The 18,276-nt window shown below is 45.0% G+C and overlaps 1 protein-coding gene across 2 annotated transcripts in view; it reads left to right on the top strand.

Annotated features, from left to right (window-relative positions):
- The window catches only part of PTPRA (protein tyrosine phosphatase receptor type A), a 110,243-nt gene extending 94,995 nt beyond the window's left edge, over nucleotides 1–15,248 (top strand). For both annotated transcript variants that reach the window (XM_066631569.1, XM_066631570.1), the window contains exons 17-24: nucleotides 45–194; nucleotides 979–1,072; nucleotides 1,638–1,714; nucleotides 3,763–3,897; nucleotides 5,601–5,726; nucleotides 6,511–6,662; nucleotides 7,212–7,347; nucleotides 9,021–15,248. In XM_066631569.1, the coding sequence (XP_066487666.1) occupies nucleotides 45–194; nucleotides 979–1,072; nucleotides 1,638–1,714; nucleotides 3,763–3,897; nucleotides 5,601–5,726; nucleotides 6,511–6,662; nucleotides 7,212–7,347; nucleotides 9,021–9,095 (945 nt within the window). In that variant the 3' untranslated portion in view covers nucleotides 9,096–15,248. The remainder of the gene's footprint in view (nucleotides 1–44; nucleotides 195–978; nucleotides 1,073–1,637; nucleotides 1,715–3,762; nucleotides 3,898–5,600; nucleotides 5,727–6,510; nucleotides 6,663–7,211; nucleotides 7,348–9,020) is intronic.
- Nucleotides 15,249–18,276: the final 3,028 nt, after the last annotated feature.

Genomic DNA, 18,276 nt, shown 5'->3' with positions numbered 1-18,276 from the left:
CAAATGTTTTGTGGAATCTTTGCAATAATTTCTTCTCTCTTCAGATGCAGTATGTATTCATCTACCAAGCTCTTCTGGAGCACTATCTGTATGGAGACACAGAACTGGAGGTGACTTCATTGGAAACCCACCTCCAGAAGATTTACAACAAAATACCAGGGACCAGCAGCAATGGATTGGAGGAAGAATTTAAGGTGGGTAGTGACCATGGTAGCTTGGTGCTTCATTACTAGGGAAGGATGTTGCTGGGGGATGCGCATCCCAAACAATCGTGATGGCTTCAGTGATCAGTGGTACTGTACGAAGCAGTTTTTCTTTAGCTTAAAACAGGGCTGTCAAACTTGTTTCATGGTTGGTTGCATTCATGGAACTGGCTGAGGGCCAGAAGTATCATCATTAAGCAGGAAGTGAAGTCATTTAGCAGATGATGGTCAGAAAGAAGAACTTGGATCTCGTGTAGAAACTTATTAGCTGCAAGTGACAGGAGAGATAATAGGCAAATCTTGACATTTTCAAGATATGGGAGACCCCAATTATCAGGCTGGGAGAATGCAATTATCATGCAAGCTGTCCTTTCAGTAGTACTGCTACCACTGAGGTATCACTTCACGGCTTGATAACTGAGAGGTGCTCTGCAAAAGTGACATCTCAGCAGAAATGGCACTGCTGAAAGGGTGGCCTGTGTGATAACTGAGCTCTCTCAGCACCTCAGCACAGTCTTCCCCTCTTGCCTCTCTCAGTCTGCTGCTTCTGCCATAGCCTTCTGAGGCTTCCTTCTATCTCTCCCTCCCAGACCCTTGGTAGAATCAGCACTGCTGAAAGGGCAGTACTGGGAGAGTCCAATTACCTGTTGTTGATGACATGCAGGAGTGCTTATTCTGCTGTTGCCCTTACATAGGGACATGTGCAACTGTCCCAAGATGGTGATCTTCGTGTGCTCTCCCCCACCCCACCCCTCCCTGCTCATTTCTTTTCCAGAAATTAACCTCAATCAAAATTCAGAACGACAAGATGAGGACAGGTAACTTGCCAGCCAACATGAAGAAAAACAGAGTGCTGCAAATAATTCCATGTGAGTAGTCTGAATGGGGCTAGGCAGTTCAGTGAAACAACTGAAACAATGAAATAGTTGAAATAGCCGATGTGCAAATTGCGGGGCACAGCGATAGACTGGCAGGACCCTTCAGAGGGGCTGGCCTCTGTTTAGTGGCCAGATGGGGTGGAGGAAAGATTGAAGAAAGAGGAGAACAGTCAGAAGATCATTAGTGGCAAGGAAGCCCATGTAACTGAATCATAAGTGCCCCTTAAATAGAAGTAAATCAATGAGCTAACAATAGCAACTGGCAACACTAATGTGCAGTCTGCTTATGATGTGGTTTCATGTGCACATCCAGTCATCATTTCCTAACAAAATATTTCAGCATCAGAATGCCATTCTGAATGCATCTTTTGAACAAGGGTTTGCCACCACACACCTCCCCTTTAGAAGTGACTGTGGAAACCCTTCTCTTCTGAGTGTCAGCATTTCAGATCCAGAATCCTTGCTTTAAAAGTGTACTATCCAGAGCTTTTCTAATACATTACACCTGTTCTATGTTCTAAACTGGTAACTTTTTTCCCCCTGGCTTTTCCTTTAGATGAATTCAACAGGGTGATCATTCCCGTGAAGAGAGGTGAAGAAAACACGGATTACGTGAACGCTTCCTTTGTTGATGTGAGTGATCCCCCCCCCGTGATCTTAACTTCTGTCTCCAGTGTGCCAAGAGCAAGGTTTTTGTTACTGTTCTCAACAACATGCAAGATTTGCATGCAACACATTTGCAGGGATTGTGACCAAAATGAATTGTGACCTCCAATGGAAATTGACATTTAACAAGGATGAGTGAGATGGAGATAAGGAGAAATGCACTGTCCTAATTGTTGGGAGAGGGGAGGGAGTTGTACAATGAGAGAGAGGGGGGAAATCACAAGTAAAATGCACTGATACAACCAGCAGTGATTTGAAACATTGTTGATCTAAATTGCACATAGCTAAAACCTAACAGACCCCCACACAGAAGTTTGGGAACCATTACCTTAAGGGCATGATACTCCACTTTTGTCCATGACCTTCAAGAACAGATACAACAGTTGAAAGCAGGATGCAGTCATTTTGGGAATTTCCAGATTCTTCTCCATGTAAACAAAGTGGGAGGGATTGCTGAACAGGAATGCCCCTTTGAATGAGGTTTGATGCTTGAGAGTCTCAATTCTGGTCTGAGCATTATGTCAACTTGGTACTTATTCTGGCCAGAGAGCTGTGTTGGGGCACCCCTAAAATAATGGGGTATCTCTGCCTGTCCTCCATAACAGCTTTTAGCTCAAAGCCCTTTTCACGTTTTTGGTAGCTCGACTCCTTTCCTTTGGTAACTTTGCCATCTGATGGTAGGCCGAAGTCATTCTGACTCCACAGAATGGGTGTCATCCAGAGCTCATTCTTGCATTGCTTTTTTTTTCTGCATGTGAAGTTTTCAAGATGTGTGCATGGAAGTCAGGAGCAAATAAACAAGAACACTGCATGCAGCCAACAGAGATTCTCAAATCTGGTTATGTGACCTTTGCCAACATTGCCAAGTCTCTCTGTTTTCCATTTTTTAAAACCAGTTTCCTTTCAGATTACTGTAGACTGTGGCTTGCATTTGGTAAAAAGGCCTTGAACACCTTCAACAATTGACTAAGGGCACAATACCCATTGTTGTTTTTTTACCCATTCCCATTCATTTCAGTGGGCCTTGTGCTGAAAAAGTTGCCAGAGATGTTTAAATGATTGCTGCATCTTGCACTGAACTTTCACTGGAAATTCACGGGAGTGAGGTGCCTTAGTGCTGTTAGTGCTCTTTCAAATGTAGCCAGCCTTATTGGCACCACCTCAAGCCAGTTGCTGAACTCTGGCTTTCTTTCCGGAAATTTAAACTTGAGCCACCAAACCATAACTCATGAGAGGCTCTTGCTTGATCAGTGTTCTTTGTTATCAAACTGCCTGCCCTTACATGTGAGGCTCTGACAGACAGTATCACTCAGCGTGTGTAGAACCCAGCTTGTTCCCAGCTCATTTTTTTGCACAGGTGTTTCCTTCCCTGACTAATTTTAAAGCCATCCAACCCAGAGACATAATTCTCTCTGCCGTGTGCATTTCATTTGGATTCCTAGCTCACCATCCCACTCCAGCATTCAGGATTGCTTATCCCTTAGCAGTGATCACCTTCTTCCATCACTGTGGTTTTAAAGAGCAATGAAAGGACAGGATTTACCAGGCTTCCAGTGCATCCTTGTAGGCAAGATGGAGAATTCTAATCTATGACTGTATCAAAACAGGGCCACTGATTATTCTGCACTGATTCAGCTGAAGTAAAAGTGCTCTTCTGTGGAGGATGTCAGCCTGCAATACTATGGCATCCACATTCTCCATTTGGCCTCCCCGTTCTCTGTTTGCTTGTCAAGAATCTGGGTCATAAAGCCCTTGATGATTTGTAGGCATTGTACCAGAGAATCCAATTTCCTGTCTCTGCTGAACTTTTCTTGGCTGACACATTCCACATGACTAAGCTCCTTTTCCTCTGGGAGGGACAGCAAGCAAGAGAACTTTCTATTCTCAGAATTGTAACATTTCCTTGACGGTGAAGCTGCTGTTGTGTGTTGCTCAGTCCAAGCAATTGCTGCTTGGACAATGTGGTGGTTGGCCTTGCTGTTCTGTCCCCAATAAAACATGTCTTCACCTTCCAGGGCTATCGCCAGAAGGATTCGTATATAGCCAGCCAAGGCCCGCTCCAGCACACGATAGAGGACTTCTGGAGGATGATTTGGGAGTGGAAATCCTGCTCCATTGTTATGTTGACAGAGCTGGAAGAGAGGGGTCAGGTGAGCCACTGGGAAGTGGGGGGGGGGAACAGCCAGTCTTGAAGGCACACGTTCTGGTTCTGCTGCTGAAACGAAGACAGTCTGGACTTGTAGGCTGACCAGAAGGGAGGCTGTCTAAAACCCAGCGCTCTTCCATTCAGAGCAAGGGTAAGGTGTGTATGTATTAAGTGAGCAAATTACATTTTAGTGTTAAACAGTGCATTTGATGCAGGCCCGTGAGTACAAGGATCCATGAACCTGAACGCTGGCTTAGTTGCCAGCTGTCATTACCTGGTGTGGGATTTGCCTGTTTTTGCAATTGCTGCATCCATTAATGGATAGAAGGCTCATCCACTGACCAGAAAGTGGGCAGTTGGAGCCTGACTTTGGAAGAAAGTGTGGAATACTCTATTCTTTTTGGAGAGCCCAGAGCTCAGCTGTAGGGCCTACACTGTTAATGCAAAAAGGTGCAGTCTCCAGCATCTCTGCTTGCCCAAGTAGCAGGGGAAAAATCCTGCTTAAAAACTTGAGAGAGCCACTTCCATTTGGGACAGATGATGCAGGGGTACATGGACCAATGGACTGACAAAGCAGCTCTGTGTGTGTGTGTGTGTGTGTGTGTGTGTGTGTGTGTATGTGTGTTTAAAATACCATTTTAGCCAGCAAGATAATAAATTAGGTGACTTTTACATAGCTTTAGCACGTGCAGGCCTAACTCTTGCTGTCATTTCCCTCCCCACTTTTGTTTACAAAATTTTTCACCTTACTATATGTACCAGGCTCTCTTTGCATAAAGAACCTCTCTAGCTTCTCATCATCATTACATGCGGCAGCAGTAGAGATGCTGGAACCTTTTGCCCTTAGTGGTCAAAGCTCAGGTCTAATTAGCATTTCATAATCATAAAAGTGTGTGCACCGTTAGCAAGGCCTGTATATTTCCCTACCCTAAACAATGACATCCCCAGGCCTTTTCAAGCATGGTCACTAACTGTTGAGGACTATGCATTTATTCCTGAAGGCTGCATTTATAAAAGAGCATAAGAGACAGTCTCTCTTTCCCCCTCCCCCAATTATCTATGCATCATAGAGAACTTTGTGAAGGACATCGGCCTCTTTCTTCATAATATGCTGAGCAACATTTCAGGGTGCCCACAAAAGCCCAACATGAGAAGAGTGGATGGCCCTGCCTTTCCTGAGTCCTCTGGAGCTGCCCTGCTCATAAGCTTTCTGGAAGTATCTGACTGACTGCTGCTGGAAACAGGATACTGGATTCAGTAGATTCTTGGTATGATCCAGCAGGGCTGCTCTTATGCTTTTACCTTGTGAAAAAGCAGAAAGGACTCGGGAAAGGGAATGATAGAGGGGTCCAAAAAAACACCTGGCTATGAGGTGCAGCTGAAGTACACAAAGCCCTCAGCGTCCCAGGGTTTGACCAGATTTTCCCAGGTTTAGAAGTCTAACTGCCGTTCTGTGCTGAGGAAGATTCAATTCTGTATCTTGTACCAGAACAGTGCAACAAAACATGTGTCGTTTGCACAACTTATTCTGCATTTCTCTATTTGAACGTCTGTATTTGGCTAGCAAGACTCAAACAGACTGAATTTGCCTCTCATTCAAAGGACCAAATCCTCTTTATGGGCCAGCAGCATTTCCCTTCTAGGAGTTCAGGAGGATTTCATGCTCTCATTTTCAAGAAATCTTTGTGTTTTTTGCTGTCTCATCAGGAAAAATGTGCCCAGTATTGGCCTTCTGATGGCTCTGTGTCCTATGGCGATATCACCATGGAACTGAAGAAAGAGGAGGAGTGCGAGAGCTACACAGTACGGGACCTGCTAGTGACGAATACGAGGGTAGGTGCTGGGGGACCTCATGCCTTTGCACCGAGGTGTGCTGGAGCTCAGTGATGGTGGCTCTCCACAATGTCTGTGTTTCTGCCCAGCCGTCTGAGGTTCCATTTTTATCCCCAGTTGCTCCAAATGACATGCATACTGCCCTCTTCTGAACCACTTAGTTATTCCACTTGCTACATACAGACTAAGTCCCATTAGTGATACATTAGTGTACAGTTGTGGAATAATGGAGGGCAGTGGATATTGGAACTGCATTTATTACCGGTTCCAAGTTGCTTGACCTCAGGTATATAGCTGAACATGAGAAGCTTTCTGAAATCTGTCCTGTATCTGGAACACACTACGTATCAATTGCTCCTTGTTGTCTCAACTCATTGCAGTGCTTGTGGATTGCCATCCCCCCTCCCTCTAGCTTGCACCCTTTGGGCCTAATACCAAACCCTTTAGTAGCTCCGTCTATCCCAGATGTATCTGTGTTTGGTGGGCATGGACTTCTTTCACTTTATTCTCAGTGGTTCTCCCTAAAAAGTACTGTGGCTTGCCTCAAACTTCTCTTTATGCCACCAGTCCTCCAGCAACCAGGATGCAGCCCTGTACAAAGTGTGGCCAGGTAGTGTTTGGTAAAGGAGGAGGGCTGCTACTGCCAGCCTGCCCCTTCGATTGCAACACTAGCAGGTGTCTCCTGTCCCTTTCCTGTAGGTTCACAGGGAGCAGCATGTTCCTCTCAATCTCCCTGGAGCCAGAGTTAGGCTTTTCTCAGTGCTTCTCAATTTTGCCTGGACAGGAAAACAAAACCCGGCAGATCCGGCAGTTCCACTTCCACGGCTGGCCAGAGGTTGGCATCCCCACTGACGGGAAAGGAATGATCAACATCATCGCAGCCGTGCAGAAACAGCAGCAGCAGTCTGGAAACCATCCCATCACTGTACACTGCAGGTAATCAAACAGGCTATGCACACAATATCTGCACTGTTCCTAAATGACTGGCAAGTATCCTCTGGACTCCCAGACAGCAGGAATTAGCAAAATTTACTGTCAGAGATGGCTGAGTGGCAAGGGGTGTGCTGAGTGAAGATGCTACCAAGCTAAAGTCATTAGGAAGAAAAAAATCCACTCGTCAAAGGCAGCAATCAGCCCGGTCTCAAATAGAAAGCAAACCCATCTGCCTTGCATCCCAGAGAACATTCTCCTTGCTCTGGAAACCATCTCATCACTGTGCACTTTGGGCCTAACACTCAGCAGGGCGACCATCTTTGCACTTCCAGAACAGGCTGGTCAAATGTGCAGCCCTCAAACAGTATAATGTCCACTAGCCATGTTCTGTTAGGCAGGCACCAGTACATGGCAGGCATCAGTCCAGTGGTGAAGGCTAGAATGGATTGCTATGATGCTGGCAGCAGCCAATGTTAAAACACTCGGCTCTGCCATTGCTGTACTCAGGCTTTGCTCGTCCCTCACTGTTGTTTTCCTTGTCTTCATCTTCAGTGCTGGAGCAGGCCGAACGGGAACCTTCTGTGCACTGGGCACTGTCTTGGAAAGGGTCAAAGCCGAGGGGATTCTTGATGTTTTTCAGACGGTGAAGAGCCTGAGGTTACAGAGGCCGCATATGGTTCAAACACTGGTAGGCATGAACGTCTGGGGATGGGATGGGAGTTGAATTTCTTGGGATGACAACTGGTTCTGATCTGCAGGTGTTGACTAGTCTGCGCTCCCTCCCTCAAATGTATCAATTTGCATTCTCCAGCTAGAGGATGGAAGACCTTTCTGTCTTCTTTTCTGTCCTGACAAGACCTTGCAGAGAGATGCTGCTCTCCCTGTGAGTTGATCACAGTTCTAGAGTGCATGGCTGGGTGGTCTTCATGACATCCTGGTACTGAGAAGTGGTCTTGATGTTCATTAAACTGCCTTTTACTCTTCGTGCAGTCCCTTTGTAGGGATAGGACTGTGTGAAGAAATGCCCTTGTAGCTCAAACTGCCTGCTACAATCTGGTGTTTCTCAGTGAGGCAATAACTTGTGAAATGCATGCATCTCGCTCACCATTGTTACTCATTTCCCCTTGTAGTTTATGGTCACAGGGAAGTGCTGGATGTGTTTGAAGGTGCACTTCCAAAAGAACCTTCTGTGTTGGTACTGATAGTGACAGCCAACAGGTGTGACTCACGTCCTGCAGGAACTGATACTCTGCCCTACAGTGCTTTCCAGTTCTTTCAGCAATTCACAGGAGCCCCCTCCCACCCTTTGACAAGTCATTGTGAATAGAGCTGTACAATCAAGACCACAGTGCACCCTCTGCAGGACAAATGGATCCAGATATTAGAAACAAGCAAACCAGGCCAACGGATGGAAAAAAAGAGGGGTTTTCCTTGGCTTAGCTCTGTGTCAGGATAACATAGCAAAGTGGCAGTGGGATTGAAACCTGCAAGGAACTTCCTTCATTTTACAACATTTACTTTACTACTTCCTTCATTTTATCTCAGAGGGGAGTGCTCCACTTAGCTTTGGGTTGGGGGGAAACACCTCCCTGACTCACCTTATTTTGCTAGCACTGCTTATTTTATAGTAGTGCTTCTCTCAGATGGTAGCAGTCACCATCTTCCCCCTCTCCCCACGCTACAGTTCCCCTTTGAGTTACGATACATCATCCTGTTGTTGGCATCCTTCAGTCTCGGAAGACTATGGTGTCACACTCTGAATGGTGGTTCTGGAACAGTGTCCTCTCCAGTGCGCGAAGCCTGGGTAAAGTAGGTACGGAGGATATGCTGTTACCCATGCAGCAAATCCCCCCTCTCCACGTCGCTGAAATGGTCCAATGGAAAGGCAGAGGCCAATATGGTTGGTTCCAGCGGCGTCGCAGGAGTTGCCAGAACGTGACTGTGTTCAGCCATGAACTGCCTCAGGGACTCCGGCTCCGGATTTTGCCTCGAGGTTGACTCCTGAAGCCTTTTCCATCCTGTAGCATCATCATCCTGTAGCATCATCTTAAAAGGAATTGTGAGAATGGAAAAACTGGCTGCTGCCAACAGCTGACAGGAGTGTCGCCTGCAGTACGGTCACACTTCCTCCCCCGACATCACAAAAATGACCTCCCAGTTTTTGCCACTTGCAAATGGAATGATGAAAATAGAGGGCATGTTTTAATTCAACCCAGTTTTTTATGGGAAGTGAAATGGGGAGGTCTAGTTTTGGTTATCCCATATGGGTTAAATTTCAGTGCTGCTTTCAGTGTGTTTGGAGAGTGACGAGCTCTTCTTCCCAACCCTAAATTGGTACTTTCTTCTTTGCCTCCCCTCCAGGAACAGTACGAATTCTGCTACAAGGTGGTTCAGGAATACATTGACGCCTTTTCAGACTACGCCAACTTCAAATGAAGATGCAAATCACACCACAGAAGAGTTGCCTTCTTTAATACTTTGTAATATTATGTTTGTTAATATCACCCCACCCACCCCCAAATTGTGTATATATCTTAACTGTTTTAGAGGGTTGGTACCATAAGATTCCTATTAGCTGGAGATTTTATATGTAGCAAAGTGTTAGGAAGAGATTGTAGGCACTTTTTTCCAATGTTTTATTGGGGAATTAAATAGTGTGATATTTGGATTAATATGGTCAAATCTCTCTCCTGGAGAGCTGATACAGGCTGTTCTTGTTTTGTAAATCTTTTTTTTTTTTTTTCCCCTTGGAGGGAGTAAAACCTTTTGAAAACCAAATCATGTTCTGGATATCACTTGTTTCTTTTAAAAGCAAAACCTAGTGGGTCATAAATAGCATTTAAAAAAAAACTTTATCTTTTTTTCCCCTTTTCCAAAGTAGTTTACATTTTGCATTATTAAAACAAGCAGTATATTTATCAGAGGTTTTGTTCTGGGAAGAGGAAAGGGGTCCCTCACAAACCCTCTTCTGAGAACTCTGTGCACAAGGAATTACCATGTTCCACGAACGAGGCAGTTCCTGCACCACTCTGTGAATCCTCACAGACTTTGGAGTGAGGGGCTGATGCTTCAGCCACCAATTCTTGAAGGTAGAGAATCCCAGTGTTTGAATTACAGCTGGAGAGGAAGAGAAGCTGCTCCGTTTGTGTCCAGCCACGAAGGTCGTGTCAAGCCTTGTAGGTTTCAGCTTTTTTTCATTTTTATTTGTTTTGCAGCAGGGAGAGGAAGAAAGGCACCCTTCTTGATATCTCATTTGTCTTCAGCTTTTGGCTGAACCACTTTCAAAGTTTGCACCATAGATGCGAAATAAGCCAGTGAATTTATTTTGCGCTGTTACCTCTACCTATAACTGTAGTTGCATCTTCTGTTTGCTTTGCCTGTCTCTGCTTCTTTGGGCTTGAACCATTGCTTCTGGTAGAACTTCACAGTATGCGCAACACAGAGCTACTTACAAAGTAGCAGCCCTGTGGTACAATCTTGTTAGTTGTCCCTGTAGTATTGAGACAGGCCTGCCCATGTTCCATTGCACATTTCTCCTCTGCTGTCTGCCTCCTCCATCATTTACTGGATAGTACAGCTTGAAGAGAGAGGATGGGTTGTTGTGAGTGTTTGTTTTTGGAGTACTGAATCACCTACTAAACCTCATGCTATTCTTCTCTTTTGCACATCATAGCTTTGATTATAAACAGGCCTCTCTTCCTCTCATTTGTGCAGGTGTAAACCGTTCCCTGAAAACCCCCTTTTTTCCTTTTTAAGTATTGGAGAGGCATAAGCTCCATGACAGAAAGACAAACTGTACAAGATTCCTACTAGTCATGGTACTTGCACAGCAGAGGGCTCTATTGGATCCAGCCCAGATTACTTTTCTTTGAAGAAAGGGGAGGGAAAGAACCCAACAGTCTGCTTTATGTTTTGACGTTAATGCGGTTTGCATGTCCTTGTTGGTAACAGCTTGGAATTTCTTGAGCCATTTGCTCTCATACTTCCCCAACACCATTTTTGTGAGAGCAACTCTGTTTTGGCTTTGTCTGATGGAATTCCTTCCTTTTCAGCTGGTTTGCTAGAATCTTGTGAGTACTTGGGAGACTTTTCCTGTCTAGCTGTGCCATATGGGTTGCTTAGCAGTGAGCAAGCCGAAAGAGACCTGAGCGCAGGATTAGCTTGAGTGTGTCATGTTTTTTATACCAACATCAGCCAGCATTAGGAACTGTTTGTATGTTCATAGACCAGAGTGCATGAGCATGTCAAATTTAACTGCATTAGGCTCAGTTCCAAGTTGTGAGGGGGCCCAGGGGCAAAGCCCTGCACCCGAACGTCTGTAAACCCCCCAACCATACCTTGACTGTTCACTGGGCACTACTGCTACCACTGATATTGGTATAGAGTTCAGGGGTTGGCCTGACTAGGCAAGGGTGTGGTCCCACAGCCAAGGCTTGGTCTGTCCAACCTCTGATGCCACCTCTGAATGGCGTTAATGGATCATTTCTGACCAGGTGGAAAGGACTGTGTATGCCATGGATGTAGGCTGCGTACAAACCGCAAATGTATTGCAATATGTGAATGTATTCAAGCTCATACAAAGTCTCTTTTTTCCCTTGGAGTTTTGGGACTGAAATAGTTAAAGTAAGTGTTTCTAAATGTGTTGCATATGGATGGCTTTTGGATGCTGGTAGTGACTTGACAGATTTGAGTTGGATCTAGCGGATTAGCTATCCACATAGTATAATACATTTGTACAGATCTTTGTATCTGAGGTGTGATTGCTCCAGGGATTGAAGCTCAGGTGCAGGAATACAATTGTATAGCTGTACAAAAGTACAAGTCTTCACTTAAAGTTGTCAAGAGGTCCTTGGAAACTACAACTTTAAGCAAAATGACTTATAACAAAGTCAATTTTAACTAATTGACATATATAAACAAAAGATGCGTTCCTACAGCATATTTCTGATCACAAAAGCATCACCAAACTTCTGAATAAAGACCCAAAACACTTCCAACATTAAGCTTTGAAATAAATGTGAGCTTTCCGGGCCAGAGAAAACCCACGCAGACATGGGGAGAATGTGCAAACTCCACGCAGGCAGTGGTCCCAGCTGGGAATCGTTTTCTTTTTCCTCATAAACTTTATAATGAAATGACTTTGGACAAAACAACTTTAAGTGAGGACTTGCTATATGAATCCTCAACCTGAGTGTGTGCCTGGAGACTTATGCCTCAGTCAATGGATGTCTGGCCCAGCTCTCCTGCACAAACATGTAATTGACTCTGCATGATGTGATGTCAGAGTGATGCATCCCATTTAATTTTTTTACTTGGATAGAACTGGGCAGAGCACCTGCAGGTTGCTATCACTGTGCCAATGGCTCTGACGGCAAATGGGAGGGGCTGCTTGCAGGATGTGTTGCGGCACCTGCTATACTTACCATACTCCCCCCTCCCCCGCTACGTGACTGGGATCTGCCTATTCCCATGAGAATGCTGTCCTCTGCATATTTTAAAGTGTACTCAGTTTGTATATCGGAAAGGTTAAAGTCTTTTGTAAAGTGAAAATGGTGCTTGGAGTGTCTTCACTTTGGTTGGAAGCTAATGGAAGTTTCAACGCTGATGGGTCTTCTTCACAGAGGTATCCGACTTTTTCCCTCTCCCGCCATTGATAGGGAAGTATTGTGCTTGGAGACCTCTGTGAATGGGGGCCCATAGTGAATAGTCTGTAGCTGATCTCCCTCATTGGGACAAAACACGATACTGATGTCAAGTGCCTCTTGTTTTTTTCTTTTATAAGGTGCCAAGTATAACTCCAGTCTTCAATAGCTTCTTATCCATTAATTGCCCAAGAGTCGTTTTGAGCTGACAGGTCATCTTTCCCTCTTGCTGCCCTGATTGCTGTCCGGCTGCCTGCAATGAAAATAATTGCTGGTTCACCCCAGATGGTACATACAGGGAGAGAATTTACCACATCCATGATCTACTTTATCATTCTTAATTCAGTCGTGCAAATTTAAAAAAAAAAATAAATGAGGACACATACTGCTGTTCCTGCACCTATAGATAGTTCCCAAGGTTGGGTGCCCCAAAACGTGGTTAAGACCTCCTTTACCTCAGCAGCATAGCTGCTGCCTTTGCTCAAGGTCCAAGTAAAGGTGGTTCTTCTAACAGTGTGGTGTTGCGCAAATGATTCAGCTCCCAAAGGGTTAAGCATCACCTGCAAGTTCTGAGAGATGCCCTTCCATACATAAGATATGGAAGAGCATGTGTTTCGCATGTGCGTCCAGTCCCTGGTATCTCCAGTGAAAGGATTTCAGGTGCCAGGGCTGGGACCTTCAGGAGCTGCTTCCAATCAGTGTAAACTGTCGTGGACTAAGTGGGCCAATGGTCACAGTATAAAGTTGCTTCATGATGTGGGTGAAAGCTACTCTGCAGACTGCAGCTAACATGGGAGCACTCCAGAGGCATTTATGAAGGAAGTCTTAGAATCAGGAGTCATCCTTATCACAGGCCCAAATTTTGATTGCCTGGAAGTGCCCGTGTGCTCATTGTCACCGGAGACCAATTCTTCTCAGGTTACCGTCTACCCAGAATAAGCAGCTGCCCTTAGTACAGCTCTGCAGTTAAACATGTGGTGTTGTCTCTGCTGTGTAAATAGTATCCTCTGTTTTGCTGCTTGAACAATTGGCTGAGCCTGTGCCACTGGTATGTTAGCTTTAGAGGCAAGGCCTCCTGTGCCAAAACTAATTCTCTCCTTCCCTTCCTGGAGACCTGCCTCTTTAATACCACTTGGATATATCAGAGCTGTGAACACGGGCCAAAGTGAAGCCGCTTCTCAGCTCCATTTGTTTCAGTAATGCAACTTCCTTCATGCTGCCTTCATTCTGAATGTCTTAATATCTTGTATTTATTTCTTGTTGATCAAGTAAATGCTTTTTTTCTTTTTTCAAGTGACGTGGTTATTTCTTGGATCACATTAGTCAGGGTGCATGGGTTTTAACCTCCATTTGTTATAGGGTATGGTTTCCGCAACCATCCGACCCTAAATGTGATTGGAGAGGCAGGGAGCCAAAAGTTTACAAATGCTTGCTCCTGCATTCCATAAAGGCCTTATCAGTAGGGTGTTTTTTTTTAAATTAAAAACACAATGCTTTTTTGGTGTTAAAATAGCTGAATAAAAACACAAAACACCGCATTTTAGTCTTTATCCCAGAAATTAAAATAGATTACTTTCTCAAAATAGTGTGGCTACATCTGCTGTGACTGTATCACCTACCTAGTGCATTTTTAAAGTGTTTATAATTTATTAAAAATGCTCCCTTAGAATAAAAACACATAACACCGCAATTTGCTATTTTAATCAAGAAGTTTGGGGTGTAAAAAAGCACCCAAAAAAACACACCCCTACTTATCAGGTTTGAATCACAGCTGCCCCTCCGTTCTCTAGTCAACTGTTTTATAAATGTGTCCTGAACATGAATTTGACTCGAAGCGCATGCAGAGTTCCATACTACCACAAGGTGAGCTTTCCCACACTGAGATCACTTGGCTGTTTTATCATGGCCAAGTGATGCAAATGACGTGCGGTGAATTGTCCTCCATATCAATCCCCAGTAGAAGCCATTTTTGTTTTATACCGGTGTTATTGAAGTTCAAATGTAAGAATCCTGTCAAGTTGGCCAAACTCGCTGTTGGTATCAACAATCCTAATAATCTTACAAGTTTTCTTCATTCCTGGTGAAACCTTGAGTCCTGCTTTTTGAGAAACATGCTAAGGTGTTTTTTGGGGGGGGGGGAAGGGGGAGGTTCTTGGTTCCAAAGCTGCTTCGTAGTGCAATGAATTGAACAAAATCTTTAGAATGACTTCTGTGCGCAAAAGTCAGAGTAGACTGGGGTTTCCCAAAGCTTGTCCTGATGGAACTAGCCAGACCTGCTTTTTCAAATGCAAAGCAACTGATGAAGTGAAACTAGCCTTTTCTAACTTTCCATGGAAGCTCACTTTTGTATTCTCGATAAGCCAGGGCAGCTTTGCTTCAGTGAGAAGCCCCAGTAGATGCCCTGGGATTATTTTTAAGGGCTTCAACTTGTTACACGCTAATATGTTGTGCTAATCTTGCCACTGCTAATTTGGCCAGGCCTACAGGGTTGGGGCTTGAGTGCCTGGGGAGGGGTGACCAAATCTGAGATTTGTCTGGTTCTGTATCCGAAACTGAGGATGTTTGAAATGGGAGGAGCCCGGCAGTCCGCGACAGGCAGATGTATCCAGTCTGAACTGATTACAAAGTTAGAAGGGAAGCACTCATGAGCCAAAAATCTCTGAACTGTTCTCTACACAGCAGTGGGATTCAGTATTACTTTCTGTTGGAATGGACCAACAAAAACTTGTGGCATGGTCTTTCTTAAATAAATGAATTGGTGCCAGTTTCATTGCTCAACCCCTTGGGAGGGGGTTGATGATTTCCAAAACAGACAGCCTCCCTTAGTTAATCCTAATATCAGTAATTGCTATTAACTCTGTAAATAAACTTTGACAGAATCCCAAATTTTGGGACCTTGGCCAAGCTGTAAGTTACACTCCAAATAAATGTGCTCATTCCAGAAGAACCATGTGTTTCTGTGGGTCCTTGTGTGAGTGTGAATGAGATACTGAAGTGTTTCTTGAACGGAACCAGCATTGCATTCTCTTACTTAGTTTTCAGTGTTCAGAATGCTTCGTATACTCTACCTTAGTAGTCCTTGCGCCAGTCCTGTAGGGGAGACATAAGAACATAGGGCCAATATTATCCTTACCTTAGTAGTCCTTGCACCAATCCTGTAGGGGAGGCATAAGAACATAGGGCCAATGTTATCCTTACCTTGCAGGCTGGGGATGGAGACTTCAGGAACCGCAGCTTGCCAAAGGCCACCTAGCCATGAATCTGTTAAGTTGGGGTTTGAACCAGCAACCTCCTTGCCTTAGCGGCTGCACAACACCAGCTCTCTTGAAGTGCCTTTATAGATCTCCATGGACGCTCCTGCTAATTATCCTGGCCACTCACTGTTGTGACCTCTCGCTGTCCAAACACTGCTGCTGTATTGCAGGTGAAGAAGCAGGCTAAATGAAGGAAGATATTGTGAGGACCTAGTAGCAAAGAGACATTGGCAGGGATAGGAAGATGAAAGGCCAGGTGCAAAGTAAAACCTGGTCAAGGGCATCCCTTTGCAGAGGGTTGGGCTAGATGACCTCTAATGATACCTTCTACCTGTATTATTGTAATAGGTGCTTGGTTTATTATTAGGAGTATATGCTGCTTTTCAACTAAATGTTCACCAAGCGGTTTATGAGAGTTCAGAGTATCTAGCACCTGATTTATCTGAAATTGCTTCTGTCGCTAACTGTAGGAACTACCCTTCACAGCAACACACTTGCAGCTCATAAAGTTAAAATGCAGCCTTGAGTGTCATTATACAGGGTACAATTGGCTTCTGCAGTAGGAGAGAGCCCAGCAGTCCTGATGAAAAGGATTTGGGTATGTCCAGGACACTCTGCCAAACTGGAGCTAGTTCACCCAGGCGTACATGCCCCTTGCTTTTTCATCATTTGACAGCATGCAGCAACTCTCAGAAGAAGCTGTGCCTGGGCTCTGTTAAGAAACATTGTCTTTGAATGGTAGGGTAAGTTCTGCCTGGTCTCCGTTGGCTTATTCAGAAATGTGTCATAGAAACATGGTGAGTATACATGTGGAGAGGAATGGAGGCTGATGAGATGTGTCTTTGTCCTGGATGCCGGCTGCTTGACCAGTTTCCAAGAGACTTGCCAGTTGCACTGTCACCTGAATATCGGCACGTCCATTTTCAAAGACAGGTAACTGACTGCTGATGAATGCCTTGTTCAGCCCTACTGACTGCGTGTTATGTCTTTGTAACTTGAAAGCTATGCTAGAGGGAGCAGGCTTTGATTGGTGGATGGGAATTTCTGGATTTGACCTGTCCTCTGAACACCTCATGATAATCTGAATAAGCTAGGATAAGCTAGTGGCACCCTTCAACTGATTCCCAGATAGAAAAATGCAGCATCTCGGACCTTTCTAGTAGTGGGTAAGGGCGTGGGATTTCAGAAGCAGGAGGATTCTTAGCTTAAACGGGCAACAGTAGCGTCCTTGAACCATAGCCCCATGGCACAATGATGATGAACCTGATCACAGGTCTCTGGGTTCAATACCTGTGGCACTTGACACCACCTTCCTGTACTGTATGCCATCTGCAAAGCCAGAACCCACCTGGTCCTAAAATGCCCTTTCCTGTGCCCAAAGACGGTCTCAAATATAGTCCAAGCTCCCAGAAAGACAGGGCAAGTTTTGCCCTCTGTCTTTTCCCAAGTCTAAGTACCCTATACAAGTACAAAGCAGGGTTTGTTAGAGGATAAGGGAGAGCGTATGGGGTGAGAATGTTCTCCAAAGTAGGTAAAGTAGGAAGGTGTTATAATGACTGCACCATCAACTATATTGTGCTTTATGTACTCAAACAACAGCTTACAATCTCGATCGCAACACAAGGGGGCAGATGGAGGCAGGATTTCAACAGAAAACATTTACAATTATTATGCATACACCAGTCTTGTTATAGGAATGGGGACTAAGGTGTCAAAGGCTTCACAGAAGCAGTTGGGCTTTAATCAATGCCTGCAATGTGACTTAGAATCTTTTGTGATTCCACCACACCAATAGCAGTGTGGTCATGCGTTCTAAATATTCTTTAAGTGAACCTGTCCTATGATCAGGGGAGATCAGGAGGAAGACCATTGCCCACTCATAAATCACTGGCCAGTTTGTGGTGGGCCATTTGGGGCTGGAATTCTTGCACAGAATTCTGGATTAGGTGGACTTGGACCCAGTGGCATAGCCAGAAGAGGTACAAAGCACCAAATTTTGCAGGGAGCCTCATGGCAGCGTGCAAGCAGCCCCTCCCCTTCCCCTTCAAAGCCATTCTGGATGGTGGGAGCAAACCAGAGGCATTTGCCTCTGAAAGGGAGGGGCAGCTTGCACACTGCTGTGAGGTTCCCTGCAAACTTAGTGCTTTGCACCCCTTCTAGCTATGCCACTGCTGTGCCACTCAAGTAAAGCACTTGGTTGATTCTTAAGCAAGAGGTTAAGGACTCAAGACCATTCCGTGTAACTTGGTTATGCTTTAATGTAAAGAGATCCTAAGGGTGCCCTTTTGCTCACCCCAGCAAACCTAACCTCAGCAGGCATGGGGATTCAGGTGAAGGAGAAAAAAAAAAGGCTATGACAGACTGAAGTCTGGTCATTCCTGACTTCAAACCTTCCTGACATCAGGGCAAGAAACAGGGTGGGGGGAGAGAAGACCAGGATGCAAAGTTTGCGGACGACACCAAACTTTTCCGAGTGGTGAAGACCAGAAGTGATTGTGAGGAGCTCCAGAAGGTTCTCTCCAGACTGGCAGAATGGACAACAAAATGGCAGATGCGCTTCAATGTCAGCAAGTGTAAGGTCATGCACATTGGGGCAAAAAAATCAAAACTTTAGATATAGGCTGATGGGTTCTGAGCTGTCTGTGACAGATCAGGAGAGAGATCTTGGGGTGGTGGTGGACAGGTCGATGAAAGTGTCGACCCAATGTGCGGCGGCAGTGA

The sequence above is a fragment of the Tiliqua scincoides genome, chromosome 6 (assembly GCF_035046505.1).
Source record: "Tiliqua scincoides isolate rTilSci1 chromosome 6, rTilSci1.hap2, whole genome shotgun sequence".
In the NCBI taxonomy this organism is placed as follows: Eukaryota; Metazoa; Chordata; class Lepidosauria; order Squamata; family Scincidae; genus Tiliqua; species Tiliqua scincoides.
The sequence above is the reverse complement of the archived record's forward strand: the minus strand, read 5'-3'. Positions and strand labels throughout refer to the sequence as shown.